The 21,821-nt window shown below is 36.2% G+C and overlaps 1 protein-coding gene across 3 annotated transcripts in view; it reads right to left on the bottom strand.

Moving 5' to 3' along the window:
* LOC124369945 (vacuolar protein sorting-associated protein 16 homolog) overlaps positions 1–21,821 on the bottom strand; it is a 55,208-nt gene that overhangs the window by 29,016 nt on the left and 4,371 nt on the right. For all 3 annotated transcript variants that reach the window (XM_046828147.1, XM_046828146.1, XM_046828148.1), the window contains exons 4-14: positions 21,019–21,163; positions 19,299–19,420; positions 15,046–15,218; positions 10,439–10,685; positions 9,116–9,241; positions 8,911–9,038; positions 7,433–7,571; positions 7,125–7,259; positions 4,486–4,647; positions 3,225–3,374; positions 267–514 (exon numbers count right to left, since the gene is read on the bottom strand). In XM_046828147.1, coding sequence (XP_046684103.1) covers positions 267–514; positions 3,225–3,374; positions 4,486–4,647; positions 7,125–7,259; positions 7,433–7,571; positions 8,911–9,038; positions 9,116–9,241; positions 10,439–10,685; positions 15,046–15,218; positions 19,299–19,420; positions 21,019–21,163 — 1,775 coding nt within the window. The remainder of the gene's footprint in view (positions 1–266; positions 515–3,224; positions 3,375–4,485; positions 4,648–7,124; positions 7,260–7,432; positions 7,572–8,910; positions 9,039–9,115; positions 9,242–10,438; positions 10,686–15,045; positions 15,219–19,298; positions 19,421–21,018; positions 21,164–21,821) is intronic.

The following is a 21,821-nucleotide window of genomic DNA, read 5'->3' as shown; positions in this document are numbered from 1 at the left end:
AACTATCAGGAGAACTCTGTACTTCCCCCATAACTTGTTCACTACCTGCATGCCAATCCTACATAAGGATTTGTCCACAAACATGACATAGTTTGTAGGAGTGCTATCCAACTATCAAGAACTCTGTACTTCCCCCATAACTTGTTCACCAGCTGCATGCCAATCCTAATTAAGGGTTTGAACTCTTTCCTCAATTTGTCCATTAGAGGTTATCAATCCAGCTACACGCTTCATCCACAAACACAGCATAAAGATTGATTGCTAACCTTCTATCAGGAACTCTGTACTCTGTTCTCAGCTTGTCTGCTAGCTTCACTTCGCCCAATGTCAACAGGCTCACTAGGGTATCCTGGAGGCTGCCATTAACAAACTCCTGGTGAAACTTCTCCTCCAGAGTTCTCTGGTACTTGAGTAGCTTCAGCTGCTCCTCACACAGTGATGCGTGCAGATCGCTCTTGATGATCTTGAACTTCTCCGAAGCAGCCACTAGAGACGCCTCTCTCGTTGTGCTGTTCTGTAATCCAAGCAGTTCCAATACTGGTTATTTGTGAGGATTCAAATTCTACAGAGCAATCCAACAACCGGTTTAATAATAATAATAATTTTTATTGCAGTTTGACAGTATGTACATTGTATTGCAAGTGTCATTTGTTTTAACTCCTATAGCTAAGGCACTCACACATACATTCAAACATACATAAGTGATCATTCATTCTCTCATTCAGTACTATTAGGACTGTCATATCCGCACAGTGCGTTTTAGCTCTTCAGGGATTCATTAATTTGACGCCAACTTGTTTGGGAAGGTTCGCAAAAGAAACAGTTCTGTGTTGCTGAAGACGTAAGATATCCCTGCCTCTAGTCCCATAATTGTGGACCTCCCTGCCATGCACTAAAGTGCACCATGAAATGCAATATAATACCACTTCAAGAATATAGAGGTTGGCAGGGTAATGTCAGCAACCCAAGCTCCGTGAAAACATCTCTACACGACTCTAGTAGTTTAATCCAGAAAGAATTCTGACCGCTTTCTTCTGAAGTCTGAATACTATCAAAAATTGTTGTTGGGGACAGCTTCCGTTAAGTCGAATTCTGGTTACAAATTCCCGGTTTACAAAACAAAGCTCATTAGTAAATTGTTTACTGTGTAGAATTGTAACTAAAAAATTCCTCTGCACCGGTTCAAGCTCTGTATAGGACATAACATGCACAGCTGACTGTGGTAATGCGATAAGCTTCACTAAAGATGTCTGTGCTAATGAACAACTCAGAATGGATTATCAAATGCCTTTTATAATTCTGAAGTCTGGAAGAGGCAGTTTTTAACTTACTGCAAGTACGAAACTAGACATGAACATTTGCGACAAAATCTGTACACTGAATTTGGAACGACTGGGTCCTAAATATTAAACGAGGTCGTGAAACGTTGATTGGAAGGTACGGCCCACGATATTAACACCAAAACACCGTGCCGGTTCGTCGAGGGAGCGGGCAGCCAGCTTTGATCACAAAACTCCGACCACAGAAACTCTAAGATGTCCTCGCCCTACGGAAGCCAGAAGAGAAGAGAGCAAGAAACCTAATTCCAGATATCTAGAAAACCTAAAAAACTAGAACCAATCAAACAGGCAGAATTCCACAGAAACATCTAGAAAGAGATAAACCAACTGGAAAAACAGACGACTCGACCAGCTGTAGGGAAACAGCTCCCGGCCCGTCCAACGGCCAACAAAATAAAGTGGCAAACGCCACACAACTGTCATTGACAAAACTATGATATTGTTTCAAATATGTTGGGAGTACACTTTGGTTTCTAGACAAGAATAAAACCCCAAAATGCACTAGCTGAATATGTTTCTCACTAACTGAGTGTGTAATCCACTCCCCGACCTAATGGTTTGTTTAGGAATCACAAAAGCTTGTACTGCAGAAATACTAATCTTTATATTTGTACAAAGCCTCTACAGTTCCTTTATTAGTCAAGTATTATAAGACAACTTGTGAAAAAAGCGATGAAGGTATGTCCAAAGCCAAAATTAGAATTCTCATGCCAAAAACAAAATAGTTTGACAAGAGCAGTTGGTCTCTGAGCTTTGATTATCATGTAGAGATCAAACTAACTATGACATACAGACACCTGATAAATGATTAAAAGCTGAAATATTTCCAAAAACAATAGATGATTTTCAGAAAACCATTAAGTGCTTCGTCTTGAGTTCTTACAAAGCTTGAATAGACAAATTAGGCATTGCAGAAGGAAAAACCTGAACTATTTACTTCCACTAAGGAATTATTGATTTAGTCCTTGTTTTTTTAGGGGAAAAAGCTCTTTCCATGATTTTGGGTCTTTAGCATTGCAACTAGCCAATCTGTGTAAGACTAGCATGAAAGAATTAGAATATTAATTATTTTTATAGATTATAATATAGACTCAGGACCAAGGTGTGAACAAATAGTTTTGATAAAAAATGTCAGACTGGGAAATTCTTATATGTCTCGTCACTCAGCTAAACACAAGAAGGGTTTACTACGAATATCTCATCTCAAGGCTTTGGAATTTTAGAAATCTTATGAGAAGGAGCTTGAAGATTTAACCAACTAGGTGAGATAATGGGAACAAAATGAATTAAGAAAGAAAATGTTATGCAAGAATATAAATAATTTAAACTCCACTTGAGGACTGGAAAGATTATAAATACAGAGCAATACACTACTAAATTAAAGATAAAATATTGGAAAGTAATTTACCAAATTTAGAAATCTCAATGAGACCTTACTCGATTCCGCCTGTTGTAAACTATTCAATAAAATATTGCTTTACAGCTCTTAAACAAATAAACTCTGAAAAAAATCACTCAACAAAAATATCAGTTTTATTTGTTGCATCCAATTAATCTGAAACTGTCTGTTTCCAATCCTGCTCTATTGTTAGCATGTATTGATAGCAGGTTGCAACCATGTGTTCTCCGCAGATTTTTTTTTTCTTAGGGCAAAATCCACACTTAACTTTCTCTCCCACTACGACTTTGATGTCTGTATCGGCCCTGGCTGTAAGACTCATTACTTAGGAAAACTTGTATGAAAACTCTCTTTACGAGTAATTCTGTACAACAGTAAGCTGACACAATATTTTGTACATTTACATTCTAGGCAAGTACAGGTTAATGTGACATAACTGTTATGAAACATACAGAAACTTATGAATTGTAAAGCACAAAACTCACTTGAGGACTGTAGGCATCTTGTATGAAACAAGCTGCCTGGGCACTGTGGTCGTCTTCTTGCATGTAAATCGTGCGCAGTCGCTCTCTGTTGTGTTCCTTGCAGTATTTGAGGTAGAGCGCCTGTGCAAGAGGGAACTGGCGAATCTTCATCTGTTAACAAAATGAGTTAGCAACAAACTGAAGAGTGAGGAACAGTCTACAGGTGCTTAAATTTATGAGTATTTAACACGTTCGCTGCAGGCGGTAACTCTGGTTACCACTACTACGCTGCACTAGGAGCGGGCGGTAACTATGGTTACCACAGAGCCTTTGTTCTGAAATGAGGTCAATGTGTGGCCAACACTCGAGCTATCACAACACTGTATTTCTCGCTCCTCGGGAGGTACTTTTCCCGCATTTTTATCCACTTTGTTTTCACATTAGACTTTTTCATTATTTTTAATGATTTTTAAAGTTTTTATAGTAGTAAGTGATTGTGCAACACAATGCATCTTCCCCCGGGACCAACCAAGTTCTAAGCGTACAACAGAGCCAGTATTGAGTTAAAACAATGAGGATGACAACATGGATGATGTGGAGTAACAGACAGACTCGGAAGTTAAGGATCCTGATCACGAGACCAACCCACACCAATGAAGCGCTCACAACCAGATTGGAATACATTTTTATAAACTTATGTACTACAATATTTTTTGTATCATTTCAAGTAAACATTTAAATATATTTTGTTATAATTACTCACCACATATTTGTAAATGATAACTGAATTTGAGTGAGTTAGCGGAGATTTAAATAAACTTTTTCACATTTGTATAAACTTTTACATGCATTTTGGTTTTTATATTTCATATTTATGTATAGATATTGTTTACTTTGTCTAAAACAAATAAAATACAATTTACTTAGCTACAATATATTCATTTGGAATATTCCCACTCCCATAAAAGGGTGTTCCCTAGTGCGAGCGGTAACTAGTTACCAGCTGGCAAGGAAGACTGTCCTCAGGAGCTAGCGGTAACCACAGTTACTGCATTCCCAAAATGGTAGAAGTGATAATTTTTGTGACTTATGATCAATTTTCATACATTTCTATCATATTTAATCCAAAAGTAAGTAAAAATATAATTAAAAAATGTCAGCATATAGGGAACTCTATATAGGGATTTTTAGCAGCGAATGTGTTATGTATCAACTTATCATTTGGATAGCCTCGGATGGAGAGGAGCTTACAGCTATTTTAAAATCCAATATGAGAACTGACCTCAAAATTTCCAAGCTGCATGTTCTCGTGAAGGTGTATGAGCACAGTATAGACCAAGTCAGTGTTGCCGCTCTCTATTGCCTTGACCAGAGCAACTTCCACCTTTCCCAGTCCCAGTAGCAGAGGAACTTGCAGCGTTGCTCTTGGTTCATAATCTAACAGCTGCAATAATTCAACCATCTTCAATGTACTGATTCAATAAATTCCATACAATAATAATTTTTTAATTGTATACTAAGTACTATTGAATGTTTACTATAGATTCACTGTAAGGAGTTTAATATATTTAGATATTTAAAATGTTTTACTGTATCATCAAAGTTAACCAGAGATTTAATAACTTAGTGACACCCAGATAACTTTATAGCGAGACCGCAAATTTGGGTGATTTCATTTAGTAGACTAAACTTACTAACATACAAAATTAAATTTCTTTTACACTATTCATCAATACAATTAGTTTATTCTTATTACTACAAAAGGCAAGGCATATTCCTAAAGTACGGATTGTTACTTAGATCAAAACACATAGAGTGCAATCCTATTGTCTATTTATAAAGCCGTGCAGTTGTTGTTTGATTTAGCAGTAGTTTGCCAAATTGAATGTAGATCACAATGTCCAGAACAATAGTTTCTGGAACTGCTCAAACCTGTCTAAAGAATAGTCACAGAAAACTCAATGTCACAAATTATGTACTAGGTTGTTTCCGAAAATGCTCACCATCCAGCACACAGAGCAAAAAATGTGCAGTGGAGCGTTTTTGTATCGCTATTGACAAAATTGAAACAGTATTTTTCCAGAATTTGTATGGGCAACGAGACGTGGATATCATACCATATACCAACAAAGAATCAAAACAACGGTAAAAGCAGTGGCACCGTTCAAGTTTATCCAAACTCAAAAAGATTGAACAATCGCCATACTACTCCATCCGTAAAATATTACGGCTACTGAATGAATGAATGAGTGATTTTATTTCCCTATTCTTAATACAAATTTATAACAAACATATATAATTTGTTTTACAAATGTATTTGACATGTAGTATAAAATTTTAAGTAACACTACTTGTCTTGGGAAATGAGTCTGCATGGCCTATAGCCAAGCTTGAGCTGACAATGTTATATAATAAACTATGTACATATTTAATGTAAAAATATAATAATCACACAACAGAATTAAACAACATTAATTAAATAAAGAAATGTATATAGAAGATATTTTATAAATTCAATTTCATCCGTGATAACGGAAACGGGAGCGCAAATTATATTTCATATGGATTTTAATTGCCATAACAGTTGGGGGGGGAGGCAATGCAGTCAAATAACCTGACTAAAAATCTGTACTGTAATTTTGAACGATTTAATGATATATGGATCAACAATTACTTTGAAAAACTTATCATGGGTTTTCTTTCAGAAGTACCACTTTAGAAACCTTATTTGAAAAGGGAGGAGATCTGTGGAGTTAATACAGGGATAATAATCAAAACAGTTGAAAATGTCTAACCCCAACTTTTACTCTGAATCCTATTATTTTTTACAATGCAAATTATGGTTTACATCAAAATAGAAACAAAATTGAAATTATTTAAAAGTTAAAGCTCACATAATGGATGTCACATAATGAAAGATAGACTGGAAATCATATAAGGCATATCCAGAAAGTAAGTGTGCTGAGGACCTCACGGCCGGAGGGATTTTTTATTCGACATGTTGGCTACACTGCTGTGTAGCCTGACTCCTTCCCTCCGCAACGAGACCAGTTCGAGGTCAGTACATTGAGAACTGTCGATGCGACAATTAGTTTAATGAAAAATGTCAATCCAATGTTTCGTCAAGTCCAAAATACACAGCGTCATCCGTTATCTTGTTTAGAAGGGAAACATTCCAAACGATAGAGAAGAGAAATTTATCTCCATGGAGTTTGTAGCATCTCAAAAAACTCATGCCCAGACTCCACTCGATTCAACTTGTATTGGTCTGTCACCTTTTACCGAGGGTTTTATGTGATGGTTTCGTGCTTGTAGCAGAGATTTGCAAAAATATCGCAGTAAGTTTATCCACAGTTAATCTACAATCATTACGGAGTGCATTTTCAAGATTTAGTCAGTCACAGTTGAAGGTCTTCCGCTCCTCTGATCATCAGGCACAGATGTATGACCATTTTTTAAACTCACCAAACCACTCAAACATGCACTATGCCTTATCACCATGTGCAGTTTTTACCTCATTATAAATCTCAATCGGAGTTCTTCCCTTCCAAACGAGATAACAGATGACGACGCGTATTTCGCACTTGGTAGGAGATTGGATTGGCATTTTTCAAAAAACGTATTGTCGCATCTACATTTCTCAAAGTACTGACCTCGAAACGTTCTAATTGGGGAGGAGAGGAATCAGGCTACAAGGCAGTATAGCCAACACTTTGAAAAAATTCCTCCAGCTGTTCAGAGCCTCAGAACTTACTTTCTGGAAATGTCTAGTACTTTTATAGCTAGCCCAGTGCGGTCTCCTTAGCAATGTTCGTGTTCAAGACACCAACGATCTCTTTGGCAATCTGGTCTGTGTCTAACCTCAGCTCACAGTATTTATGGATGTCATATTATTAAAGACTACCTGGAACTTGATCATACCTTTATTGCCAGCTCAGTGCGGCCGTTACTGATGGCCTCCTTGGCAATGTTCGTGTACGAGACACCTGCAGTCCGGCCCAACTTTTCTGCGATCTCCTTGGCAATCTGGTCCGCGTCTAACCTCAGCTGTTTAACCTGCAAGTTTAAATTTATATTAAAAATAAATAAATTCCTAGTTAATGTGAAGAATGCTTACCAGTGTACCAAGTAACTCGGATTCAACAGTCAAGTAATATGACGCTAGATAGCCTTATACACCTATTGTGTATACATATACAATACGTATTGTGCTTCAGACAAAGGCTTACCTTATATGACGCCCAGTGGGTGAGGATGTGGCTGCTAGAGTCTGGAATGTGTAGATAGTTTACAGACTGGATGGCTAAGAAGTATTGTCTCCTGCGAACCAGCATGTCTACGAGCATCTGTATCGTTAGCAGTTGTAATCTGATACAAATTTAGGAAAAAGACAACTTTAAATTGCTTATGTTTAATCACAACATCAACATAATTATAATCTGTAATTGGCATTTACTTTATTTACGTAATACTTAATTTCCTTTAAAATACTTTATACCTAATTTTAACATGACAATATACAAGAGCTATCCAGAATTATGTAATTATGTTTTTATGTAAACAAAAACAAAGTACAGGAAAAAAATTGTATTATATACATTTGAAAGTGACACTAAAATACTATTTTTCAACATAGTCAGCAAACAAATTTAGGCACTTATAATAGCGGTTAATTGGCTTTGAAATTCCAGTGTTATAAAAATTCTGCCGCCTGAGACTTCAACCGGTTAGTTACACCCTCCCGCAGTTTCACATCATCATCAAAGCTCTGGGTCGCAATCCACGTCTTTTACCCAAGTCTCATTTCCTGTAATGATTCGATCGAGCAGCGAGTCACCATAATTTTTGTACATGTCCAAAAATATAAATGAAGCAGCTATACGCTGATTTTTATGGGTTTCTGTTAAGATTTTTGGTACCCATCGATTAACATGGCTGACTTAGTCGTTCCAGTAAAATTAGATGTATTTTGCAAGAGGAAAATATAGTGTTACTGACAAAATTGATTTCTATGTAACTTATATATTACTTATGTTTTATCTTTAACTCTACCGTACATATGTATTTCAAATATTTATGTAATGAAATTGTGAACATTTAATTCATTTGACTTTGGTTACAATTACCAAAATATTGGATAGTGTTTTTTTTAGCAAATCACTCATCTGTTTGGTTCTTTTTGTATATAACGTTTTCATCTTCAGTTTTACTGTACATAAGTATCTAAAACATTATTTTTTATGAAAGCGTAATCATTTCATTCACTAATTTGGCAATTATTATTAACTTTTATGGCATTACAAGATGGCAAGGGAAGTTAAAAATATTGTTTACTAAAAATTTATTGATTTGTAGAAAAAACGTTTTGTATACAGATATGTATCTTTTTTGTTATATAATATATTATATAATTAATAATATGTTAATATATGATTATATATGTTCTTTTATGCTGATTGAAATGATATATTACACTCATATTTTGTCTTTAATATATATTTTTATGAATTTTAAAAAGTTTATGAATAAAACTTCAAAACCACTGTATTAGTCTGGCAACTTATGCGAGTCAGGTACAGGGTTTACATTCTGTGATATTTCGAAATACACACATCCAGTTCTGGAATATAAAGAGAACAAACAACTACAGTGTTGCCATCAGCTACAGGGCAGATGGCAGTCTGGCATTGATTGTAATCAAGGATACTGCGTGTACGTAATCGGGATGCCGATCTTGGGGTCTCGTACAGCGTTCAGTACTCTGAGCAGACGACACATCCGAACATACGCATCTGGACAGTATTCTGGCAGAAAATCCTTTCCAAACTGGGCAGCCTGTAAAATAATAAACTCCAATTCAATTTCAACTGTCCACTTCGATCCAACCAATCTTGAAACGAACCATAGTTTACCTTCATCAGCATTTTCTGCACACTGGGATCAAACTCCTGTCCTGCTGCTTCGATACATTGTCCAACCGCCATACTCAGTTTGGGCTTGACTAGATGGATATATTCGTTTGCTCTGTGACTCTTTTTCTGCAAAACAAAAATATTATTAAAGTGAGCTTAAATTAGTTACTTAAATTGATTTAGGAAGTATAAACATTTACTCTCCATTCATGGCAGCTATAATTAAATACTATACGTATAAAAAAATGTTTTACATTCATTACATTTTATGATTTGGTACCTATTTACGAATTATTTTAAGAAGAAAATTATGTTTACAGCAAATAATATTGTTTGTGAATGAGGTTCTGATCCAGATTTTGTACCAAATAAAAGAACTATACAAAGTGTTCTCAATTTAAAGGTGGTAACCAGAGAGAGTATGAAGTAGAATAAAATATATACTACTATTCCAAGCTAAATCTGACCCGTTATGAATTATACCGTGCTCCTTAGCTGGAATTGGAAGAATTATGAAACTTTGTCAGATTCCTTCTGTTGTCTTAAATTTTCTTGTTTGCTTAACCCATTGCGGATCACTGACGAGCTGAGCTCATCACACAGCGGCCGGGCCTAACGGCACGATGACGATCTCAGGTCGTAAAAGCGGTCTGCTTTTAAATTTCCCTCCAAATAGTTCTATTAATGTCTGATAGATTGGGCGATCGTCTTCACTTATCAACTAAGAGTGTTTAACAACGGTCTATGTTTAGAGTTTTCAAAAGTTTTATAAATATCCTACAGATCGCAGTTGTATGTCGAAGTTGAAAATGAGTTTCATTCATATGAGTTTACGCTCTGATTTTTAGCGCTTCCGATTGGGTGTTTTCCTCAATTGTTATTATAATACTTTTGAGGTTACTGACACAGAACTAAACAACGCAGACGTACATGTTGGCGGGGTTAGTTTAGACAATGGCCCGGATGTTGTAATCGCTTCGCCCGAGCCGCTTTATTTAGACTATGATTCAGACATCATCCCTGCCACCCCGGAACCTTGCTCGCGTGTTATCGTTCTTACATCATGGATACCCCAGCAGGCCCATGTCCCATCTGAATGAATACCTTCACAGCTGAATTTTCTAGTATACAATAGCGAGCTATACGATGTGGCGCACTATTGCTGTTCGTGCGGCCGCTAACCTAAATTAATTCGTGCCCGCTGGTGCCCGCGCGCCAAAACAATACGATCCGCAATGGGTTAACCTGCATGTATCCGGAGACATAGTTCCCCAATGAGATTCATAACAAAATTGTTGAGGAAGAAGTTAATAGCTTTCAAACCTGGAACTGTTTGGAGGCTTCCAGCAAATACGAGCCAGGGCTGGTGCTGTTGATACGGAATATGTCTACCACCACTTGAGGCACTCTCTGGATGATTTCATGCGTACTGCCGCTGACCACCCGCAGACAATCCTTTTCCTGAATCAGATGACTGGGAGGGTCCTGCAGGAAGCTCAGGTTCTCCTCTCGACACGGTATCACTTCCAGGCTGGATTCACAGTTCAGAACCACACCTTGCTCGCCACACCTTCATCAGGAATACAAGTGTATTGGTAATACGATATAAGATATAGTTAACAATGCTGAATTCGGTAACAACCTTCCTGCCTCACTTCTAATTTGAAGTCATTTCTAATGGAGCATAGGTCTAAAATATCCGCAGCTGTACTCCAAGAAAGGAGCTTGAGGGATAAGCATCTTTTAAAAAAGTACAGTATCAGCATACATTAAGCTGATATGCTGAAGGAATATCAAAGTATCTATTATATATACTACACAACGTCTGTTAAAAAAATATCACAACTTTTTTTTAAGTCATTTATTTATTCAGCAAACTCAAATTTTGTTCCCTTCAAAGATATCACCCAAGATATTATACACTTATGCCAACATTTCTTCCAATTCTCGAAGCACTTCAAACAAATTTAAGGTTTTTGTGATCTTGTTCAGCTCCTCTTTCGATGAGATCTTGTTATCTCCTAACCGTACCGTAGCATTGTCCTTTCATGGGCCTCTTCAGTTTCAGGAAAAAGAAAAAGTTACAGGAGGCTAGATCTGGGGAATACAATGGTTGCACCATCATTAGTGAGTTTGTTTTGGCCAAAAAGTCATGCACAAGTAACGATGTGTGAGCAGGGGCATATTGTGGTGCAAAAGCCAATTTTTGTTCTTCCATAAATCCGGGCGTTTCTGGCAGATTGTTTCGCACATAACTTGCATATAAATTTCTTATTGACGGTTCTACCCTGTGGCAAGAACTCATGATGCACCAGGCCCCTGCAGTTTTTTAACAAAATTAAGCAGTTGATACGTATGGTGTTTTTTCTGGGAATGACGTGGTCCTGTTTGGTTGTTGTGTTAGTTTTAGGTGGTGAGAACAGCCGCTATAAGTGCAATGAAGCTTCTAGGAACAAAGGTAATAAATGCTACCTCCTTAGAAGGCCACATGAAGATATTGCAAAAATTTCCTGAGGCTGAAATGCTAACCAAAGTGTCAGACAATATGGTCCTATCGGAAGTAGGGAGAAATGGATTAAAAAGGAGGCCTACCCTACAAAAGGAGTCCTGAAGTTTTACACTGATGGTTCACGCCTTGACTCCAAGGCAGGATACGGAATACACGAACCTGGAGTTGACATGGCTGTGCCCCTAGGAAGACATGCCACGGTTTTTCAGGCGGAGGTCATGGCAATAGACTCATGTTCCAGAAGACTCATACAAATGAGGACAAAAGGATTAACATACCTAATACTTTCTGACAGTCAGGCTGCACTGAAGGCACTTGATACCTGTTCGTTTGATTCAAAAGCGGTCTGGGAATGTAAGAATGCTCTAGCAGAGCTGGCAATGAATAACAGAGTAACACTCGGTTGGGTACCGGGTCATGAAGGTATTCATGGGAATGAAAAAGCAGACATCCTCGCCAAAAAGGGAGCGGAATCCACAATGGTGGGGCCTGAGCCAGGTTGTGGGATAGCCTTCTCCAACATTAAAGCTCTGGTCAAAGATTGGGAAAAGAGGACAAAACACAATAATTGGAGTAGAGCCTCAGGATTTAGTCTCAGGATTTAGCCTCAGGATTTAGTCAACAAATTTAGTCTTAACTATCCAAATTGTTTATCTCTCCTTACGTTAAAGGGTGGACAGCTCTCCTAGACCAGAATAAGGAGGATATAAGACTGATATTAGGAATGTTGACAGGACATGGCCCTCTAAGGAAGCATCTTATGAAGGTAGGTCAGAGTAACGAATGTAGACTCTGTGGAGAAGAGGAGGAGTCAGCAGAGCACATTTGGTTAGATTGTCCTGCCATCGTAGAAACTCAGAAAAGATACCTGGGAGCATATATCCTCAACCCCAAGGACATTAGAGAACAGGAGTCCTTAAATCTGATTGGTTTTTGCAAAAGCCTCGGACTTTGAGGGCACAAAATTAAAGTAAGGGAGGTGCAAAGGTCCTTTTAGGACTAAGCGCGGGGACAAACTGTCCTTTCCCCTCAGGAAGGAAAAAAACTTCTATAACGGTGATTTGACAATTCACCAATACTGGTTATTTCACCTCATCAATGTTTTCGTCTGTTCTTGACTTGCCTAAGCATCCGGCACACTGTTCGTCATTCACATCTCCACGGCCCTCTAAGAACGTTTCGTACCACCAATAAACGTTGCTTTGGTCCAAGGTAGCTTCTCCATAAGCCAACTGTCAACATTTGAAATGCGTCCGTGCACTTAATTTTGTTTTTTTTTTTTTTATTTGATACAGATTCTTTGATCCATTTTTTCGAATAGCCACAAATTGAAGACGAGCCATGACACGTACAAGCAAATCAGTTGTCAACAATTAACTGAACATTCAAAATGGCCGAACTTGTTGGCATATGTCAGAGACATGTGTACTAACATAATGCCACAAAAAAACGAATATACGTAACTCATGGAAATTAAAAAGGTGCAATATTTTTTCAACAGAACTCGTATGTACTTGAAACTTGACACAGTGATTCCACTAAAGTTCTACATGTGCAATATGAAGGGATTTAAACAAAATTTGTTTTAGAAAATTAAAAAGGTAAAAAGCCAAACCACATTTTCACTCAACCTAAGAAATAAACAGGACTAGAACCATATTAAAATGACTATTAGAAACCATATGGTGGACGGCAATACTCTTCTCCTTCTTTCTGATTGGTTTAACTTCCTACTGAGATAGTGCAATATCAATATATGGACTCTGCTGTGGAACTGGAGGAGGATGCAGGTACTACCCAGTTTCAAATAACGTTTCTGCATAATCTGATTCCTTAGAAACTTTACTATAGCATGTAACTGCAGGTTAAATGCTTTACACAGAAACGTTATTGAAGCAACCATATTCACAGGCTACGGTACAGGATAAACAATTTTTATACTTAGAATCTCCTTCATTAATCAAGTTATGTTTCGCCATGACAATAAACAGTGCAAGGTCTGTATTTAAAAGTGGCAGGAGAGAATTTAAGTATTGACTGTCTCTCTCTTATCTGTTTCTTGACCAGCAGTCACTATTGGAAGTCTCATTTTCCTACCAGTGTAAGTAAGAATTATTTATCTCCTCAAACAAAAAATGTATTACCTCACACATAATTTGTGCGCTACTTTACCCCTGCAAAGCACAGATACAATAGTGTCAAAATTCCGAACCTATTAGGACTGAGAGGGATTTTCGATTTGTTCTGATTTTCGAACATAACCTAGAAATTCCTAGTTACACTAAAAATGATAAGTTAATAAAAATAAACAATTTATGTATTATTTAATTAACGTTACAAAAGAATATTATGGACTATGAACCGCAACACGCAACTACGACTACACTACTGAATAAGTGAAGCAACTGAACTGATCCTCTCACTGGCTGTGCAAAATGCTGTTCACATGTTTAAAGTGGGCGTTTGTATTTTTTGTTTTGGATTTTGAATGTTAGGACTATTGACCCTCTATTGTACTTCAAGCTAGTTTTTCTGAGAGATGAATCTCGCTTGAATGTGAAAGCAGAACTAGGTCACCGTCTATCTACCTTACCAATCAACTTGAGACTTCTTAAATGCCTCAGCACTTCTTGTCACAGTTTTAAAGTTGTCCTATACCTTTAACCATTTTGATACTAAGGTATGATCATGGTGGAGCACTTTATTGCTACTCTTTCCCTTTCCTGACTTCCCAATGGTTGCATAAGAAGTCCTATAGACTGCAGTGTATGACATTATACCCAACCTCCTTGCCTAGCCCTAGCCACTTTGTTGTAACGAAGAGAGTCATTTACAGAGGATAAATCTATGGAACTGTTGACATTACCCTAACCCAATTTCCTACACACCACAATATTTTATGTCCTGATATTACCTTATTACATGTTGACATTCATAACTGTGGAACCAAAGGAGATAACAATTAAGAAACCCTGCCTCCACACAAAGGTATATATATTCTCAATAACCTTTGAAACATTTATTAACGTCCAAGGAAATGTAGGTACTAGGTAAAGAAGTTTTTAATTCACAACTGGCAGACCAATTAATTAATTGACTTAAAGCCCCAAAACTGAAGTGCAATAAACTCCAACAAATGAAATTCTATATACTAGTATTGTGCAAGATTTCACTGTTTTCCAGATTTTTAATTATACAAATTGCGTACAATATTCGCCAATTCTACATGGTTTACAAAAAAAAAAAAAAAAAAAAAAAAAAAAAACATTGTAATTTGTAACTGTAACCAAACACTGTTCACCTATATTGTCTTCACTTGCCAGCTGAAATATGGGGGACTCTGTGTTTTTAGTCAGTCAATCTTGTGTATTTTATGTTGTAACAAATGTTTTAAAGAATAAAGGACAGTCAGAGCACTAACCAAGCAATCTGGCGGATGGTGAAGGGTCGCACATCGACCAGTCGGTAATTGTTGCGTAGATCTGCCGTGCCCAGCCAAAGTCTGCCTCTGTCTGACAGCAGAGCTACACACTGGTACGATGACGACACTGCAATCCGCACGACCATGCTGATGTCATCACCCAGATCCACTGGCTACACCAAACACCACAAAACGTCAGCGGCAGTACACTTCCAGTTATACTGGATCCTTACTACACCACAGATATTTACTTGTAAACTCAGACAAGAACAGTGGCATGATCATGATTTAAATTCAGAAACAATTATGGTCAATAGAATTGGTTAATTGAAACAGAAGATTTGAATTTGAGTTCCTGTGAGGTTTCAAGCTGAATGTTAATTCTCACAAAGGAACACCAACTTTTATCAGAATTTTAGTTGTGCAACTCTTCAAATTCAAAATGTTCTAAGTTCGAATTAGGGCATGTGCGACTTTTTCAATAAAACAGAAACAACTAGAACTCAACTCAAATTCTCACTTTATCATAACCCAGATGATTTTTCTCCATTGTCATCTGAACATAAAAAGGAAAATAAACAATACACACAGCCTATACAGTGATAATAAGAAATCCAAAGGTGGAAAGTAAAAACCTACTTTAGACCAGTAATGTGTGAACTGACGGTTACATGTAAGTATTTCATTACTCTTTAACCCTTAAAGCGCCGTAAGCGCATATGCGCGCGAGGATCGACTTTGCTCTGAACGCCGTAAGCGCGTAGACGCGCAATATACTTGTTTTTACTATTTTGCACTGTTAGTTCAGAGTTTGTCCTTAAGACTGTGAGGGGTGTATGTTACAGTAGTGTAGCGGGGCTGTGCCACATCACGTGACAATCTTTGTGTTTATCGATCGATACTGAACCGGTTTTTGTTGAACAGCTGGCAGTTTGGTAGTATTGCTCAACGCCGCAAGCGCATTTATGCGTACGTCACTGCCTCGCCGGGCAGCTCTTGTGTTCTTCTTCATATCCTGTTGAAGCAGTGCGAATAGTTGATCGGTAAACTACTGTGTTTTATGTGTTATATGATCATCTTTTTATGAAAGTTATATATTTATAAACTTTTGAAATAAACAGTTTCTTGAATGGCGATAAAAGTATTTTTTCCTCGTAGAAATATTTTTACTCCTTATATTTATAATTATGTATTTTAGCTCTTGTTCCGAAATTCTACATTTATTTTTATTATTTATATTTAGGCTTGTTTTTACTCCAATAAGTGTTACATCTTTTATTTACTTCTATAAACATCTGAAAACTATTTTGTAATTAGAAAAATAACACCCGTTAGAGGACTAAGAATTTGGAAAATATTTGGTTTTCTAATTTTTGGCATGTAAATTTTAATTTTTTATCATAACTTTGTATTAAATATGTAATATACTTATTTTCTAGTTCTATTCTAGTACATATAAGCACGCAATGTCATCATTGATATACATAATAATAAAAGGAAACAGTAAGCATTGGGTAAAATTTATAAAGGAGCTGGAACGCTACATAGTAAATCATGTGTATTTTGTGCAATAAATATGATAAAATATATTTTTTTGCAGTTTCTGTTTTATTTTGTTGCCTAAAAAAAGAAATTAAAATTAGCGTTGAGAAAATCTAATTTTAATTTTTTTATAATAAATGAGCGCTAATCCAGAGTTTAGCTGAAACTGTTTGGCGCTTTAAGGGTTAATACTCAGGTTCATAATTTTGTTTTGCTTCCTAATTGCTCAATTACTAGGTCCACTGAGTGATGCAGCCTGAGTAACTCGTGGTACACCCTAAACAACCAATGGTGTAGCACGTCAGATAAACGGCAGACTTCCACCTGCTGAGAGCCCACTTGGATGACACTTAATCCTCTTGAAGCAGTGACTGACATTTCTTAAGAAATATTGATCCTTTAAAATGTATTACCTGGATACAAATACCAATTGACCTTTTTAACCTGTTTTTTGAATACACATTTTGGATTATGATGGTCCAAGATACCAATTTATACACACATAGAAAGTTGTGAACTCGGTGAGCAGCAGGTAGACAATTATACCGTAATGCCGCCTAGATCAGTGGCATAATGTAATTAATTACCAAGGAAATAAAACGTTAAGGACACTGTACTCATGACTGCAAAAGAAGAAATTACAGGTAGATTAGTTGCAGTGGATAAGAAGGAGCCAATGATCTCAGAACTCATCGATACTAATGATGTAAGTGATTTGCCGTAATAGTGGTATTCTCCATGTCCGGTTGCGTTACAATGCAGATAAACATAGCATGGCATTGATCCAAAATAATGTTTTATTTGTACTTTTCTTCCTTAAAGTAATGTCACTGAAGCGTCTAAAAACAATCTCTGTACAGGGTATGTTCCACTTATCAAATCAAACGTCGCCAAACTACAGTCGTCTTCCTCTAGGGTGGCATCTGACCTTCTGTCACTAAGTAGATCGATGACTTCTCGGGTTATAGATCTGATTACGGGACAAGGTCACTTGAGAAAGCATCTTCACAGAGTCTGCATCCTTCGGGAGGATCCGCTCTGTAGAATGTGTGATGAGCAGGAGGAAACTGCTGAACACCTGCTCTTTGACTGTCCTGTAATATCAAGGGAGCGGTATTCCATCTTTGGTAGTTCGACCAAGGGTGGTGAATTTCCCCAGGAGGACCTGATTGGTTGTTTTCTGCGGTTTGTGGAACTGCTGAAATCGTGGACTGGTCTGCCTCATGGTGTGCTTCCAGGGTGCGCAAAAGGTCCTTGAGGCTTAAGTACATGGCAATAGGCCGCCGCCCTAGAAGAAGAAGAAGAAGCGTCACCACCAAAAACGGGAGTATGACCTTCCACCATATACAGACAGATTATTCACATATTTCTTACTATTCTGAGGCAGATGGTGTACACTACTGACAGTACGATAAGAATGTAAAATCTTTGAACTTCCATTCAATACATGTCAAATAAATAGCACACACTGTTTAGAATATACAGTTTTGAATGGTTTGATTCTATAATGTCAAGTCCTTTGTAGTGACACGTGCTCTGGGCACCTTTTAATGCCCAGCGACAGTGAAAATAATGTCATTACAAAGTTATGAAACCACTAAAGACTCAAGTTTTATTTGTTGAACAGTGTATACTTGACAACATATAATTACAGTACCAAAGTTCCTTCAGTCAAATAACCCAAAAACATAACATATTCTTGAAACAAAAGAAGAAAGGAGTTATCTAAGACTATATATTTCAGTGGTGGTTAGACAAAACATTTAATGAAGGATGATGTGTTGGTAGCTTACAGAGAAACTGCACATAGTGTATCTCATTACAACAGCACTGTAAACACAGTATGTAGATGTAAGCAGGCACGGGTGAGTCACACACAAACACAAGTTGGTTTACGTGTACAAGTGGTGTCAAGTGCAACAAAAAATGTATTTAAAATATGACATGCAACACTCGGCCGGCCTAGGCTGATAGCATCGGACTAACCAAAATGACAATGTGACTTACCAGAAGGAAAACATTAGGTTAGTCAGGAGGACAACATTTGCCTTTCCAGAAATAACTCTCTATTCACACTTTCTTTTCAGATTTTTCTAGAGTTTCAATAAAAGTTGTATTGATGTACTGGTATTTTTGTGTGCTGTTTAGATTTAAATCCACTCTAATAAAGGCTATCACAATTTTATTGTACTGTGAATGTTGAATTTAGCTCTACCTTCTTCTTAGTGCAGCATCTGAAATCTGACACTGTCACAGACTTGACTCCTGGAATCTGGAGTCATGTTTCTGAAGAGATACAAAAAGATAAGTTGGCAACGAAGAATCTCAAAACTAACTCTCTTTGCATCAGAGATACCTAGACTACTAAATATAGAATAATCTAGGTGATGGGGTATTATCATTGTCTCATCGGGTGCACAATTGCAATCTAAAGTCTGTGACAGCGTCAGATTCCAGACGTTGCACTAAGAGAAAGGTGAACTGGAGCTAAACTAAACATTTACAATGAACCAACCCTTCCCCCATAACTAAATTAATTACACTAATGGAATGATATGAAATAAAACTCAGCTAAGGTCAATATGTTAGCTTAGAAAGCATAAACTCAAATCATGCTGTGAGAGTTACTATTACATATATTCTATATTTTATTTCTGTAAATTTGAACATTACAAATCAGCTGGATAAAGGGAACACAGAAAATGACCTACCTGCAGAATGGCTCGAGACTCTGACTCACTCATGGAATACAGTTCTGGACCTACGGCCATCAAAACCCTTGTGTGGCGTTCCTCACACACCACAGCCCATGCATTCGGAGCCTGATGAATTCCTGTAATGCAAAACGACAAATCAATGCATTCCTTTACCAAGTTGTTTGGTGAAAAATTACATAAATTTCAATTACCAGTTCAATACTTTTCATATTATGAAATACTGATGGGTTTTTAACCTTTTTAGGGACATGGGGTTTTCAGATTTTCCATGTTAAAATACATAAAATATTGTAATGGTTTGCCTTAAATAGTGCTTCAACTAACATAGATGCCAGAATATGTAAAAAAAACTTTTAATAGCATAAATTAAAGAACAATACAAAATATATATATACTTTACTTTATGCAAAACAAGTCTTTTAACCAACCCCCAAAAAAACGTTTTTTATAATTTTTTAACTTTAATTTGGAAAAATAATTTAAATTATTATAGTCGAAATGCACATATATGTAATTATGTATGTATCATAAAAAGATGACAGATATGAGAGGAAACAATAGTAATGGTGAATTTTCAAGTTGTGAATTAATAAATAAAATGTCAACAAAGGCACTAATTTACAATACTGTCTCTTTTTTCCGTGATCAAGAGTTTTATAGTTGTTTTGAAACACAATAATCTACTGTTAAGAATACAATTTCTTCTTTCTCACACTATTGCAGACTGACATATTACTCAATTCAAAGACATATGACAAGTTAAAACCTGTTAACAGGTTTGAGATCACAATTTAGTTGAATAAAAGTTCATGATACACTTTTTATAACTTAAAACGCAAATTACTGATGCATCCTTGGTTATCATTTCAAGTATAAACTTAAGATATATGTTAAGTACTAAAAGGATTAATAGAACGTATTTTTTCAATTTAATATGATTTACTTATTTATTGATTGGGAGTCAAAAAATTATACGGAGTTACAGAAAATACTAGATATTGTCTTAACAAGTTTACTAGTTTTAGGTATTATACTCAGAGAATACTCCTATTGGATAAATACTATTGTCTTAAGATATTAAATGTCGAGTAAAACTTTGTTTAACTAACAGAACCAAAATACATATAATTATCTCCGTTTAATTTCTTTACCAACAAATGTTTTAATTAAACTAAAGCAAACACACATTGGTTGCCAAGTTTGAAAAGTTCTCTATGCTGTCTTATATTGCTATAAAAATAAACAAATAATAAATGTTACTTCTAGCCAACTATCTTACGAATCTAAAGCAGTTTCCATATCCCAATCACTAATGACCCAAAAATATTCAACAAAGAGAATAATGAATATTCATTCACTCTAGTCCTGATCATTAATAATGTTTGTAAAGAAAAGTTTCTATATAAAATTAGAAACTTAAGTCATTTGTATGCATTGAAATTATTATTATTACTAAGGTAATCTTTTTAAAAAAGTTAGTAAGAAAATAAGAAATGTAAAAAAAATAGTACACTTCAGGACAAAATCACACAAATTATGGCAACAAAACTAAACATATTTCTGATGAGAATACTTCAAATTACATCAAAACAGTGTTAGCAGATTTTTTACAAACAATTGTGAAAATATAATTATTGAGATAATTTTTTGATAAATCTATAGCAGGTCTATATCCGATTCAATAAGTGTAAAATAAAATTGTTCCACAGCTTACCCACAACTTCAGAAAGTAGTCTTGTCTTAGGTTCCTTGTAGTTATTGACAATGAACACACGAAAGGTGGTTGTCAAAACTGCAACGCCTGTGCCAATAGCACTCTCGAATATTTCAGCGGACAATACTCGTGTCTCCTGAACATCCTAAAAAATAGCAAAAATCTTTCAATCTAACACATGGTTAAATCATTATTGTTTACTGTGAAAAATATTTTACGCAAATAATCTTAAAAAGCCAAAGAATAATTGGTATTTCTGAATTAATAAAAATCACTGTTTCTTCCAACATTTTTTGTTTGGTTTGATTTAGATAACGGAACACAAAATAAAACGGGTTTTAATCTAAAAACAGTTAACGTAAACAAGAACCTAGCAAATAAGTGGTTAAAATAGACAATTACGAAAGAACAAGATGGGTATTCCGAACATTTGCCATTATTACATTTAACAAAAAACCGGAATCATTGTAGAAGGGTTTGTATCTGCACTCTTCCTTAGGTTATAAAACGTAAACTATTGACAAGTGCCCTAAAGGCATTTACAACTGGGTTTAATAAGAGAGTGTGGCATTTCTCATAGACTAGTACAGATAACTAACGATTTTACTGATGTATTGTGACATCCAGGCATGATTTTCAGAACTTATTCAGTTACAGTTCTATAGTTTTAACAGTTATCACTGTGGAGTCACCTAAATGAATTGGAACTTGGAAACACTTCATTTCAAAATGTAAATATTGCAAATGGATCAATATTATTTTTTGATTCTGAAATAGATCAGAATGCAATATCAAGGCACACT

This window comes from Homalodisca vitripennis, chromosome X (assembly GCF_021130785.1).
Source record: "Homalodisca vitripennis isolate AUS2020 chromosome X, UT_GWSS_2.1, whole genome shotgun sequence".
NCBI classification, from domain to species: domain Eukaryota; kingdom Metazoa; phylum Arthropoda; class Insecta; order Hemiptera; family Cicadellidae; genus Homalodisca; species Homalodisca vitripennis.
Note: the sequence above shows the minus strand (reverse complement) of the source record. Positions and strands in the feature narration are given on the sequence as shown.